Source organism: Panthera leo, chromosome A3, assembly GCF_018350215.1.
Source record: "Panthera leo isolate Ple1 chromosome A3, P.leo_Ple1_pat1.1, whole genome shotgun sequence".
NCBI lineage: Eukaryota > Metazoa > Chordata > Mammalia > Carnivora > Felidae > Panthera > Panthera leo.
The window spans coordinates 68818973-68834470 of NC_056681.1; the positions used below are offsets into that span (position 1 = coordinate 68818973).

Genomic DNA, 15498 nt, shown 5'->3' on the forward strand with positions numbered 1-15498 from the left:
GAGAAAGCATATTATGAATCTTCATGGAGACAGCTTTTCCTGTAGGGTACTATTCAGAATATGCTGAGTTACCTCTGACATTACTTGAGGGAAGGTAGTTAATAAAATATCAAGGAAACTCCACAGGAAACCAATTTCATTACCAAAACAGGTATTTGATATACATCACAAGAATCCTCCCAGATTTCATGTTTCCATAAGAGATGGATTTACGCTATATTTTTCTAAACGTTTGCCACATTTCTTCCTTCAGGGTTGGTGACTATTTTTAAAATGACAACACATCTCATTGTCTCTTTCCAAAGCTCAAGGGGACATGTCACACTTTAGAAAGGCTCTCATGGTATTTTAGCATTTTCTAATAAGGACTTGTGATGTGAAAGTTTATTAATGTTTTAAGGTTGGATACATGCAGATTGCCTAAAAATCTATTGTGTACTCATTATCGAATAGATTTTTGTTACTTAATATAGGAAGCTCTGTATTAGCAGCCATGCACTTTTTGTAGACTTTCAAATAAATGCTTTAATATAACACAGTAAACTCACTCATCTGTTAACTAAGAATTATAAGCAGCCAATCATGTGTTAGTTAAGGCTTTGGACTAGAGCCCACCCTCTGTAACATCGAAAGGGACTGTGGCTCATTTTTGACTCACATCAAATCTGTATGTCTTACGAGGACGTTACTACAAGATGGAATAATGTATCCACTGGCATCAAACCAATGCTAGTAGAAACAGGTCCTCCACTCACCAATATACCATAATAAGGTATATTATTTGTTATACATTTAAAATGTAGACAGGCATTTTGCTAATCACTGGGTATGCGTCATCCTCTTTCAATCTTGTAACAACTCTATTCTGCACATTTTGTAGACTAGGAAATTGAACCTCAAAGAGACTAAGTAACTTCCCCAAGATCAGGAAGGGCTGCAACTCAAACTGGTTCTGACTCCAAAGTTACAGCCAGAACTAATATTAACTCCCTGTTGTGTATCACAGTTCTTACAAAATGCTCTTAAGGGCTTTTCTAATGTGTGGCAATAATCTATTCTATTTTGCTGTTTTTTTAAAAAAATTCCAAAATCACAGATAGGTCCAAATAGTTTACACTGAATGTAAATTGTAGTGTTCTGAAAACCAAGAAATAAAAACCACCTTTTGTTTATTATTTCGTGTCCTACTGATTTCCTGCAAAATTAGTTTGCTGAATAACATTGATTTCCTGGAAAGATGGAATCCTCTGACCAAGACCTTAATACTCCCCACAGCTTGATCAAACTTTAGATGGGCTTCTTCCTGCCCCTAGGCCCTTGGCCTCCCTTTCTTTTGAGCATTTACTTTAGAAAACTTGTAATTTCAAATTTCTTCTCTGACTTTTTGATATATAAATATTTTTAAAAGCCTCTTGCTAGTGTCACAACCCAGGATTCTTTTTCTCAAGAACCTGAGAGCTGTCCCTTTGAAATATAATCTTCAACAATGATAGCTCCCAATCTCCCAATTTCTGTGGGAGGGTAGTAGCCTACCTTGGAAAGGGAGAGGGCCTTGCTCCAAGTTGTAACTAAATCTCCAACCAGGAAGATATTTCAAGGAGGTTTACTTTTTCTTTTGGTGAAGCCAATCAGCAAGCCACAGGTAGTCTATGATCCCTCCACAGATCTCTCCAGTCTTCTTTTTTTCAGTTGAGTTGAGTTTGAAGTGAGCTCAGTTTGAGTTCTGGCCTCCATGTATTACAATAATCTTGAATCTTCCTTGACTACTTAACTTTGTCTAATACATTTTTTGTTTTGACATCACTGCTCTCAGAAATAGGGGAAAAGTGCAAATGATGTCTAATGACTTTCCTGTATTTTAACCATGCAGCATTCATTTTTATTCTAGTTTTCTGAAGAATTAAATTTACATGGGGAAAAAGATGGTTACTACGCTAGAATGTCACACGCCAAAAGCCTCGTAGTCCATCAGTGCCCCAAATCCAGGTGCCTGCTCTGCTCCTGTGTGATTTGCAGGGCCCTAATTCTGTGTGATTGGTGCTGACTGTGGCCTGGTGCTCAGGAGATACTCTAGATGTTTCCAAAAATGAAGTCCTAATTATTGCTGTTTTTCTGGCGACAGCTCAAAATTTACATTTTAACAGCAATGTATTGGCTATTATGGCTAATTAAACTTGCTTTTGAATAATTACATAATATATATACAAAATTTAAATGTAGCACAAAATTATCTTCTAATCAGGCTCTAAAAATATGATCTAATAAGCGATATATTCCTTTAAATGATTGTGATTACTTATTTAATGAAAAGATGCACCTTGTTCAGTATACATATCTTTTTTCCTAATGTGGTTAATGAGATCACTTCAATAGAAATCCTTTGATCTTTTCTCAAAATAGCACACTGGAAAACCACTCAAAATTGCATGCTAATTGTAGTAAATTTAACCTAATGAATAGTAATACATGTAAAGGACCTTTTTCTATTAAATTTAAATTTATGCCAGCCATAGAATTATTTAAATGAACATTTAAAAAAATGAATCCTATATTTGTGAGGTACCTGAATTTTAGAACAATCTTTTGCATCCCAAGAAGTTAAAAGCCTACCTTTTCTAAATTAGACAGCTTAGTAGCTCTCTCATGTTACAAAAAGTAACTTAATCTCTCTGAGTCTCCCTCACTATGAAAATACTGCAGAGTTTTGTCTAATAATGAAATATGATAATGTTTATGAAATACTAAGAACAATGAAGAATAGAGAATGAATCTCCAAATGAAAACAAGTTATTACTGTTATCTATCAATACTCATATAACCTGAACCCCAATCAGTGTGATCCAACTGATGAGCAATCAACAGGTATCCTTTGAGGGGCTATAGTGATCACCTTATCCCCATTAGTTTAGCTAATGCTTAAGAGATTGCCACAAAAATGATGATCTTCTTCTTTCATAACTACCCAGATTTTTTTATTATTCAGTAAGTTTTTCTTTTTCTCATTTGACAAAAGTTTTATTTGAAAGTGGCCCATTACCCTATTAGCTCCTTTCCACCCACACACACATACATAACGAGCATAGACCAATCATTCTTAGCATTATAAATCTAAGAGGAAATTGTCCTTCCTAAGCAAGACTCCCAGGAAACAGGAAGCTGGTCCTGTTTCCTCTGTAACAAAAGACCATTTATTTATTCATTAGGAAGTTCCCACACAAAGAGCATCATTCTCTTCATTTATAGTCTTAAATTATCAGGATAAAAATCATCTCTTCCAGGGGCGCCCAGAAGGGTGCTCAGTCAGTTGAGTGACTCGATCTCACAGTTCCTGGGTTTGAACCCTCTTGTCAAGTGCTCGCTGACAGCACAGAACCGTCTTGGGATTCTGTCTCTCCCTCTCTGCCCCACCCTGCTCTCTATTTCTCTCAAAAATAAATAAACTTAAAAAAAATCACCTCTTCTGATTTCTTCAGGAGTTTTGAGAAAGGGTTCTGTTTAGAAGAGGGGCTCAAAACTAAGATGTATGGACATGTTTAAGGGCCATTTTGGAATGTAAGTAGTTTGCAGGGTTGCCGTTTTGTCAGCCTACTAAGTGAATCACAAATATAAGACTTGAAAGAAATCTATTTCACAGAGCCTTATGTTCATGTGAAAAAAGAGAAGTCTTGCAAAATACGTATATTTACATAATACAAACAGTAATAACAGCAAACACTCATAGCATGTATTATGAACAAGACACTGCCCTACAACATGCTTTCCACATATTTATTTAATCTAACAACACTATCTGTAGTTTGAGGGAAAGGCACAGAGGTTGCCAGTCTTTTTGAGAAGAAGTATGAAGAAAAACTCATCCACTTGTCATGTGTCCAGGCAGCTGAAACCAGGCATTTTAGGGCAATGGTGGCCTGTGACCTAGTTATCACCGGCTGCTTTAGATTTCCACCTGTCATTCTAAAAGTTGAGCTTCAATTAGACCTAAATTGTATAGCTATGCTCTCATTTTCTAAAATACTAAGTTTATACCAATGTGAAGTTGTCACCCAATGCTAACCATGCAGGACGGTGTGGCTGGAATCAAGCATCACTGAGTTCCATGTGTTCTCACCCAGGGGGTTGCTCCCAATCCAGTTTCAACATGTACAGTTCCCACCAGGAGGCCTGAATGGTTTCATCAGTTGCCCACCAATTTTCAGCCAGGAAAAGTAACAGCATTATGTAATAGGGAAAAAAATAGCTTGAATATTCTTTTTTTATATAACTAAATTGGGAAAATGAAAAGCCACCATTATGCTCTATTTCATGCCAGGCATTGCAGCCGGTGCCTTAAATATATTTGTTTTAATCCTTGCAACAACATGAAAAATAGGCAATATTTTAATGTCAAAGATGAAGAATCCAGCAATCATAAAGAATAACTGACAAAACATCTGGGGAAGAATGAAAGATATCCTTTTGTAGAATGGGACTAAAGGTATGAACTTTCTGTTTTTGTTCCCAGAGCTGAACAGAACAGTGGATGGCAAAGTAGGACTCAATACTACTTGATCAATGTTGAAATCGATAATCCACCAAGTATACAACTTCCCTCTTCATTAAGCGTTATGAGTAGAACCACATAGTAAGTCAAATTTATCAAACACTTGATAAAAGGTATAATTTACTTGTGTTGAGGAAGATGCCAGATTTTTCCTGTGTTATTAATAGCCTTAGGAAGGCACGTACATGAGCATAACCCATTTTCACAGAAGAAACCATTTTTTGAAGAGAGGGTAGGTTAGGGTGATTAGGGAAACTTCATATGTAAATATTAAGGGAGTAGGAAAGACACTCATGTGAAATACAGAGAAGATTTGGGCAAAACATTTTTAAAAGTAATTATGCATCTTTTTACAAAAATATCTTCTTTCACTTGTTTCAGGATAGAAAAAGTGCATAGCAGTTATATCCATTTCTGAATATTAAACCGGTATATTACTTTCCTTAAAAATCAGTTTCCCAAAATATGACCTAGTGATATCTAAAATGATTTCTATCAAGTTATGCCTAACAGTATCTAAAGTCTAATAACATCAGCAACTACAATTTTCGTCCATGTTATTTTATGTTGGTATTGATGATGAAAAGCAAGCAAGAAAAACAAATTTAAAAAAAGCATGACATCAGTACATTGAGAAGCAAAGATGTGCAGGAGAAGCATCCTATAATGAAACAATATTCAGATTAGAAAATGATTTAAAAAAAAACACCGCTAGACAAAAAAAAAAAAGTTGGAAAAAAAAATCCTATACTCTAAGGACTTCATAAGAAGCTGTCACACAGAGCCAAGTCTGCCAAAAGAGCAACACTGCATGAATTATTAAAGATGGGTGTGAAAAAAATCATAGGGGATGAGACAGAAAAAGCCAATGATAGAAAAGAGCTCTCACTTACAAAATGTAATATAGGAAGAGAAACCATTCATGAAATACACTATCAAGGAGAGGTAAGATCATAAGAAAAGCCTACAAAGAAAGATGACATTGGAGCAACAGAATTTGAAGTTTAAGCCTTAAGAGAATTGATGAATTGAAAACTTGGGAGTGCAGAAAGAAACAAGGAGGGAGAGGATGGGAAGTTCCAGCAGGCTTGGTGCGAGAGTACCGAAGGAGCTGTCATCACATACAGTCAGCAGCTGCTGTGCCTTGTATATTGGACAACACACTCTGATGCAGCGGAACAAAATTAAAATTCGCACAACAAATCCATGCAGGCAGACAAACACGGTTCCTGCTTCATGGAGCTTACTTTCTTGTGGGGGATGCAAGCTGAACATTAATGAACAAGTAACAGATAAGCAAACAAGATTCTGACAGTGGTAAGTGTGGTGAAGAAAATGGGACAGAAAGATTATTATCTACAGTATGGCTGCTGACAAACTGTTCCTCACTTTCCATCATGCTATAGTATTTAACAAACCCGCACAAATCAGATGAATAAAAAGGAGAGAGGACGACAAAAGGGTAATCTTCTCTTTTTCTCCTCTCTTCTCCTCCCCACCACCTACTGTCCTGTTGTTAGGACCAGTGTCCCCCGAGAAAGGCGGAGGCAGTAAACTAATCTATAAAGAATGGTTAGTAAGACCTATAAGCAATGGCTAGAAGAACTGGATCACTTAGCTGTGGTCAAGAGGAAAAAAAGCAACAATTTTAAGTGCAATTAGAGTTCTCTTACTGAATTTCCTAGGTACACAGGGTAAGGATGCTATATATACATAGAGGATGATAGCCTATACTCAGTCAGCAAAAGAAAGATTCAGACCAGAGGAAAACCAAGTACAGTAAGTACTGTAATTAGTAAGAATCTATACTGTTTTCAGCACTATGTTAACATAGTGAAAAATAATGCAAAAATCAATTTCTCTCAAGAAAATGCTAATTAGGAAAGCAAAATCAAATATAAATATAAACACACACACACACACACACACACACACACACACACACACACACAAATGTACAACGTAACACCAGACTTTGTTTTATGAACAATCCATGCTGGAGGATCTTAGCGAAAACCAGATATAAAACACAATGTCATAATCGGGCATGTGAAAGTAAGAGAAATACAGAAAGAAGAAATTTAAGGAAGGAGAAGGCAAACAAATGGGGTTGATGTAATGGACAAGAAAGAAATAACTGTTTTTTTTTAATTTTTATTTTTTCATGAACACAGAAAGAGTGAATACCAGTGAAAAAGGGGCAGGAATTTGGCAAAGGGACCTAGGATCATATCATAAAGTGACCATATCTGTCCAGACAACCAAAAGGGAATTGTTGTAGAGACCAGTAAACCAGAGGAATGGAATGGATGATCCTCAGAGTTCTAATCACATTCTGGAGGCTGAAATTTTTGATTGGTGGGATACAGGCCAGAGGAAAGAGGATATGAACACATGTCTGTATCTCCTGACCTTCTCCAGCTGAAAGGTGAGAAGCTCCTTGCTGGCCCCCAGTAGTGGCTCCATGTGCTTAGAGTGTGTGGCTACAGGTCAGTGGGTTGTGATAGTCAAAAGGGACACAAGATATGCATCCTGAACCATTTTTTAAATCCAAATACCAAAATGAATAGATTTAATTTAAACCGATATTCCTCAGAAGAATATAAATTAGTTATTTTATGGTGACATGAAGTTTTCTTGGATTCCATGTGACAGCTACAGAGGTCACTAGTAACTGAGTGGTTAGTCTCTATTTATCTTACTCGCTTTGTTCAGCTAAACAAGAAAATTATTGAATATGAAGAAACACTGCTTTACAGAGGAAACTAATGGAAATGACCCTGATATTTGGTATTATGAATATCTGAAAGCAAACCCAGCCTATGAATGATTCATTTTCAGAGTTCATAGCCACCACTTTAAAGGTACAAAGCTGCTTTGGAAACAGTATTTATGTGTTAGTCAGTCATACCATATCACAAAGAAGGAGGAGAGATTATGCATCAATAGAGTTAAAATGCCTCAACTTCAATTTAGGGAGACATGGCAAGACTCAAATATTTCTCTATTCAATGTACCAAGGATTCTACCTGCTGTTTGTTTTACTACTGCCATAATACTCTTACTTCTGAAATTCAGAAATTTATCACTTAAGATAATTTGCTGGCAGAATGAGTGGTGGGGACTTTTTGTCAGTAGAAAGGTCAAATAATTCTCCACAATGCAGTGCAATTTTTAAGCTTTACAATTTTACTACAGGTGACCCAAGGGAAAGCCCATTATACCGTTATACACAAAAATTACATTGTGAGTTAATGGAATGTGAACAGTAAGATATCAGCCTTGTGTGCTGTCCCCCACTGCTTCTTCTGAAATACATAATCTTGGTGGGTTTTGTTTTTAAAATTTGTTTTTCAATAAATGTGGGGAAATTTATCCGTGTAAAAAGCAAAACCCCTTATCTCACAATAAGGCATTGTTCAATGGGGTGGACTTCTAGATATAAATGCAAGCTTCTTCTAAGGACCAAAGCATGCAGCAAAGATTTAGAGTAAAGCAAAAAAAGTAAGAAAAAAAGTCGACTAACCTAACCCACCTGAGCTCGGCTCACAGGGGTCAATGTCCTCATCGTCGCTGGGACATTCTGCTGAGGCCACAAGGATGTCATCTGTGGTCTGTAAAAGAATCACATTAAGTAGATTAATTTAAAGGGATCTAACAGATACTCTTATCTTTGTCTCATTGACACATGAAACACATTTGTGTTTTCCTGATAGGTAGAGAAACCCAATTCATTATTTCTCTTTATGACAACACAGAGCCCACATTTTGCAATCTATTTTAGATCTCTCATGAAAGAATTCACATATTTGTAAAGTTGATTACAGCTTATTTTAAATAAGGGCACAGAAGTGGTCGTAGCCAACTTATAGATACCCTTCCATTCAACTGCACAGAATAGCTGCACACAGTAGCATACAGAGGTTTAAAACAACCTGCCAGAAGCAGATGACTGGAAATTTATTACAACCCTGGAGTGCTACAAAGTATGCATCAGTAGGCTTTATGCAGTACTTGTGCTTAGCTTCCTAAAAGCAGAAGAGCTATAACCTTTTATATTCACGACTAGGTAGAATTTGATGAATCTTTGAGATATAGCTTGTCATTATTAGGAAACACAGATTAAGCAGAGAATATATTTCACTGATGTGTTAAAGGGAAGCAAATATCCATTTAAGGAATTGGGGGTGGGGAGATTTCACACTTGATTCTTATTTTTGCAATATTCAGGTAGCAGATGTCATTTCACCATTGTCCTTTTCATTATTGAGGTTTCATGATAAATGAGAAACGTATAGCAGGATGATATTTTATGGCAAGAGGATGGAGGTGACAGTTTTCTCTGTGACATTCTAGTTGCTTCATTGCACTTACAGCAAAAAAAGATAACCATCACTGTAATAAAAAGCAGAGTATGTAAATCCTAGCAGTTCGTCACATCATCAACACATTTACAAGCACCAAAGGTTGTTCTTTACTGCCACTTACAAGCAGCAGTAAACTCAGAATAGATATTGCATGGAAACTGGGAAGGTTTGCATCAGATTTGGCTAATGCTAAAGTACAGAACTCAACATATATATGACAGAAAATATCTCATTACATTGGCTAAGGATTAAGGGGATTATAATTGTGTAGACAATACTCAGAACACCAACCCTGATGAAATCCTGATTTAAAACTGGAATTACAATAATATATAGAGATCCTATATTAAAGAAAAAAAAAGAAATGTGGCATGACTTACTTTAATTAAGGGAGCACTTAATATAGTCAGAGATTAAAGTATAAATAAATCAATCTCAGGAAAACTGCGCCACCTTGAAAATGATGAAGATAAAAGATGGTACACTTTTGTGACAAGAACTCAGCCTAAAGTTTTTCCAAGTGCAGGGACATTCTGCTGCACATTCAAATAAAGAATTTGTTCAGATGCTAAGGCTTCATGAGGTAACTTTAAATGAATACGAGCATTTAAGTAGCATTTTGAGATGGTTCCATGTTATTTTGTTCTTAATTCCCCTGAGAGACAGTTGGGAGACTGGATTCATTTATTTTGCTGCTACTATTTTAAAAGAGGGAGTTCAAAATATCAGTTTTCCTGGAACTGAAACTGTTCATGTCAGTTGTAACTACCAGCAATTGGTGTGATGGTCACGCAGGTATCTTTCATTAAAGTGAGCTTCAAAAAGCAGAATCCAGCCTCCTCTTGGCATGAGCACATTTTGCAGGATAACATCCAAACTGACTTGATAATAGCAAGTTATTGGATTATGAGGTCTTGCAGGTCAATTGTTCCAGTTCACCCCAGAGCAGATTATCTGCCTTTTTTTTTTTTTAAAGCCAACCTCAAGTGGAAAGCTACTTTTTTTCTCAACCACAGTAGAAATTCTTTCAAGCTACTTTCAAGGTTACAAAAGAATTTCTCATTTCCTTGAGGAACTTTAACTGTATTCATGAAATCAGTATAGGGTTGTTGTTCTGTTCTTGACAGGGGAAGAGGAGGATGAGAAGGATGAAAATAGATTCTTTTTTTAAAAAAAAATATATAATTTATTGTCATATGGGTTTACTTACAACACCCAGGGCTCATCCCAACAAATGCCCTCCTCAATGCCCATCGCCCAGTTTCCCCTCTCCCTAATCCCATCAGCCCTCAGTTTGTTCTCTGTATTTAAGGGTCTCTTATGATTTGCCTCCCTCCCTCTCTGTTTGTAACTGTTTTTTCCCCTCCCTTCCCCCATGGCCTTCTGTTACCTTCTCAAAGTAGTCAAATTATGGAAAGAGCCTAAACGTCCATCAACTGATGAATGGATAAAGAAGATGTGGTTTATACATACTATGGAATACACTTGGCAATGAGAATAGATTCTTTAACCCAGTACTTCGCACCCCAGCAGTGGTATTGCCCCCTTTCTCCTCCTTCACCTGGGGCAGGAGGAGAGACATTTTCAGTTGTCACAACTGGGCAGGGGGGTTGATGGAGGCAGTGTGCTACTACTGGGGTCTGATGAGCAGAGACCTGGGAAGCTGCTGAAGATCCTAAAATGCGCATGACAGCCCTTCCACAACAAAGGATTTTATGAGCCACAAGGTCAGTGGTGCAGAGGTGGAGAAACCCTGCTTTAAAAGTGTAACACTTGTTCTGTGCCTTAATTTTTTGTCTGTGAAAAAAATGGAGAGCCTAAGAGTACCTATTGTTGTAAGGATTAGTCACAAAAACAGGACCACACTGCAAATGCTTATAAAGCTGTGATACTATCAACAATTACATTATTGTTATTATTTCAATAAATATAACACTGATTTCATCTTTTCTAGCACTATATTTTTAAATAATATAATTTTAGACGTTAAGCCGGAAGTTGTATGTGTGAATTATTTTCAACTTTTCAGATCTCATGTTAAGTAGTTATATCAAAATACAGTAGCTATATTGGTACTTGGTTGAACTAAGCTTCCATCTTTCACAGCTAGTTTTACATTCTGAATCAGAAATCAAACATCAAATATAAATAACGAAGGCTGCTTCTCAAAATAAATTCATGGACTAAAAATGTGTGACTCAGTGGACAGTGTTTCATGCAGACTAAATTATTTAGGCCACCCAACTTAAATTTTCTTTAAAAAGTTGACCTATTTTCTACATTCTTCTGGAACAATTCCACAGTAAACAGAAAGCGTGAGAATGTTCTCAGTGTTATCTTTCACAAAACATAGTACCTAAAATAACAAAAAATGTCATAAAATAAATAGTACCGGATAGCCCTCCTTGAGTAGAAAAAAAATTACGGTACAAATACGACCCTATTGTAAAACTGTATTTTAATTTTTAATGTACTTTTCCTGGTATAATGAATATACATCCTTGTTTTTCATGTTTTTTCTCTCAGAAATGGAAAACCAGCAATAGTCTTTTGAATAAAAGATCTCAAATCAATAGATGACTTGGCAGAAATCATCACTGTATGAAAAATCAGGAAGTGGCTTCAGTGTAGGGAAAAAAAATCAAATTTCATTTTGGAGGCTGAATTAACTGAACAATCTTCTAGCCAAAGCTGTGTAATTTAAATTTAATTCACTGTGTTTGGAGCTGTCTTTCTATGACATGCTGTTGAGAGAGTGGTAGAAAGAAACTCAAATATGTCACATTAATCAATTCTATTCTTCAGTATACTTTCCCTGATGTTTATAACCTTTTCCAGAAAAGAGACAACCTGCTGAAAGAGACAGAATAGTAATCAAGCAAAAGCATTAGCTTTACATAAATGTCCATTTAGACAAATGTCCCTAACTGTGCATTTAACCACTCACAGGTCAAAGTGCCATGTTGGTCTTCCCTAATTCAGAGTGGCCTGTACATTCATGCAGCAAGCATCTGTACTTGTTCAAAATGTCTGCTAAAAATATCTAGGTCTCCTTACCTTCAGGGGAAAAAATGATGTGAATAGAATTCAAGAAATAAAGGCACTGAAACTCAATTCATCATGCTCCATGTAACACACCAACATGTTATAGAGACAAAAATGTAATCAGGACGGGTGGGAGAAAGGATGTGTATAGTAAGAAGTTATCCCAATTTATTTAACTTCTTTAACAGCCAGGGTTATTCCAGAGACACCATTTGGTGGGTTAGAAAGTAGAGAAACTCGTGTATTTTTGTTCTTTGTTTCCTTATTTACAGGCATCTTCCCCCCAACCTTTAATGGTGGAATTTGCTGCATATTCACTTGCTATCACTTTTTAAAAAAGTTTACTATTTAGAGTGCAAGTAAGGAAGAGGCAGAGAGAGAGAGGGAGAGAGAGAATTTCAAGCAGGCTCCGTGCTCTGAGCAGAGCCTATCAAATGATGTGGGGCTCGATCTTATCAAATGTGAGATCACGACCTGAGTCAAAATTAAGAGCTAGCTGGACGCTTAGCCAACTGATCCATCCAGGCATCCTGCTATCACTTTTTAAAATACAGAACAAATGCATACCTGTGTGTTAAAAAGATATGATGAGAGGATAAACTTAGTCTGTAATGTTATATCTCTACTAAGAACAGCATCTTTAGACTTTATTCCTCATGATAAACAGCTTTACTGAAGACGGATACATTCTGATGAAAACACCTACAAGAAAAATCTATCAGGACAAAAGAACAAATTACACTATGCAAAACTATGCCCACTATTAATTTGAGGTCCACAAAGAAATTCATGATTTACTCTAAAATTGTGATTGAAACTTTATTTCTAAACAACAAGAGTTTATATGGCTATACATCCAAATACAACACTGAAAAATATCTCAATAAAGGGTGTTCACTTGTATAGCATTATTTACCCAAATCGTTCACTGCTGTGATCAACATTTAAACTGAATTGAGACAGGAGATAGGGTTGAGTATGGACCTAGCTGATATGAGACATGTTTTGCTAACTGGTGGACACTTGATCTTACTGTTACTTTTGTCTATGTGAAGCTGTTCTGGAGGAGAGAGAGCATTCATGTCTGGATTTCAGGACTGAATCTGGCAGTTTCTCCAGAAAGGACTTATTGCCAGCCACATTTTCATGAAAAAAGAAAAAAAAGTCAGAATTCATGATTAGTGTTATAGACTGCCCAAGCCAAGTTCAATACATTGCACTAATAATTTATAAGACAAGAAGTTTCCAGGGGATGGGAGAAGTGGCAATATTTGCCAAGAGAAAAACTGCAGAAAAATAACCCAGTTGTAACACATATATACAATTTCTGAACTGTGAGTCAATTTGACCAAATCAAACCAATAAAGATACATCAAACTGGCAATTTCAGGTAATCAACAATCTTATTGGGGACCTAGGTGGCTCAGTTGGTTAAGCGTCCCACTTTGGCTCAGGTCATAACCTCATGGTTCGTGGGTTTGAGCCCCGTGCTGACAGCTCAGAGCCTGGAACCTGTTTCAGATTCTGTGTCTCCTTTCCTCTCTACCCCTCCCATGCTTGCACTCTCTCGCTCTCTCTCTCAAAAATAAACAAATGTTAAAAAAAAATTAAAAACAAAATCAACAATCCTATTAAAGGTGCAAAATGAGTTTGGAGTCTCTGCATAGATTTTATGGTAGTTTCCATGATCTCAGTCAAGCTTTTGGCTCTTATTTGTCAATTATTTCTCTGAGTAGTAGATGCCACATAAAGATGTCAATTCCATGGCTAACTAATCTAATAAAAATAAAAGCAATGAAGTGAGATCTAACATGGGAAGTATGAGTTTTAGCTCCAGCACATGAATAACAAAAAAAAGTGAGGCTCAATTAGTTACCAACGAAAAGAAAACACCTCATGTATACCTCATGTATACATAGCGTTTTCTGATGGGCACAAAATATGGTCACTACTTAGCAGGGTATAAATTGTAGTTCCCACCTGCAAATAACTTATTGTGCTTACTCTGTTCTGTAAAGCACAGGAACAAATCACTCACTGATACAAATAACAATCAATTCAATTTAAATGGCTTAGCTTTCTTGAAATGTAGCAGTGCTCCCATAACTATTACTTCATTAAATATTCACTAATAACATGCTTATGCAGAATGTAGGTGGAGGTGCTATTATTCTGAGCACTACAGTTAAGTGCATGCTCAAAAAAAAATACCCATTTGTACACTCATTTACCCAATTTGAATGTTTGAACACTAGCATTCATGAATATTTAGGGCAAAGCTTAACATTTCTGAAAACAGCCAGCTTTCACATTTCTTTAATGTTTTTTTTTCCCCAATTGATGCCTTAGGTTATTACAAAAAGTGACCATAAATCATCTGTCTGCTTGGGGGAAAAGGCAGACTTGAAAGCCATTCAATTTCTTCAAAATTTTCTTGACTATTTAAAATGTATGCAATGGTTCCAGAACAGTAAAAGTGGGTTGGATAGAAAAACCCCACCATGGTAAAGAGATCACAATATCTTACTCATTTTAACATGCATTTTATATGTATTTGATAGTGGTCATCTGAACAGGCAAAACTCAAAAGGGAAGATTGGAATGTGGAAATAATGCCACAAAAAAGTGAATTTAAAGGAAATATGCAAGAAAGAAAAGAATGAGGATTTCCGCTTAGTCAAAAAAGGACATCATATTTTAGCAAAGTTATGCAAAGTAGTAAACCTGCAAAGGAGAAACCTGGTGTCATAAAACTTGAAATTAAGTTTATGTTTTCAAAAAGATAGTATATATCTCTTGTACTATTTCTTTAAGCTACTGATGACCTTTATTGCTCATATTGCATTTACATTTTTAGTCAAAGTAATGTAGGAGAGCTGGCCAAAAGAAAAAGTTAAAGTGCAGTTTAAATTTTCAGATAGGTATTGTAATAACCTATTCTCCTGGATTTGCATTAATTAGAATTTGGGGGTATAAGACCTCCAAAGACGGCTGGTAGTGGAGTGGAAATCCTAAAAAAGAAATCAGAATATGTATGTGACCAACTGTGTTCCCTCTCTATTTGATTTGCTTTTGGACATGAGTCCAAAATTCTGCACTGAGTTTGGCCGTTTCCAAATTAAATGAATACTGACAGATGTTTACAGTACAAATCTAGGTTTCTAGGTAAGTCTATATGGATCTCTACTCGAACCATTTTGACTGAATGAACTAATTCGTCACACATGTTGAACTGAAAATACTTACTGCTAATGATGCCCAAACATATTTTTTATAATTGTAAAATGCCAATGATGGATAGTGTCAACTAACATGTTTCCAAACTTCAAGCTTTCATTGTTGGCGTCTAACATGTTAGGGGATAGAATGAACCATGTTTTAGTCAAGCAGTCACACATCTTCTTGCGATGGGCCAGACCTTAGTGATCCTTAGTCTAAACTTGTCACTTTATATATCAAGAAACAGAAGCTACAAAATTAATAGTTTTTGTTTGACCGCAATGATAGTGCTAATTAATGGCAAAACTATGAGACCATACTGAC

The 15498-nt window shown here is 36.2% G+C and overlaps 1 protein-coding gene across 21 annotated transcripts in view; it reads right to left on the reverse strand.

The window, feature by feature from the left end:
- The window catches only part of NRXN1 (neurexin 1), a 1135337-nt gene that overhangs the window by 14522 nt on the left and 1105317 nt on the right, over positions 1–15498 (reverse strand). For 14 of the 21 annotated variants that reach the window (XM_042932251.1, XM_042932236.1, XM_042932241.1 and 11 more), the window contains one exon: positions 8070–8157. In XM_042932251.1, coding sequence (XP_042788185.1) covers positions 8070–8157 — 88 coding nt within the window. The remainder of the gene's footprint in view (positions 1–8069; positions 8158–15498) is intronic. The other 7 variants (XM_042932252.1, XM_042932247.1, XM_042932249.1 and 4 more) reach the window with 1 other exon arrangement.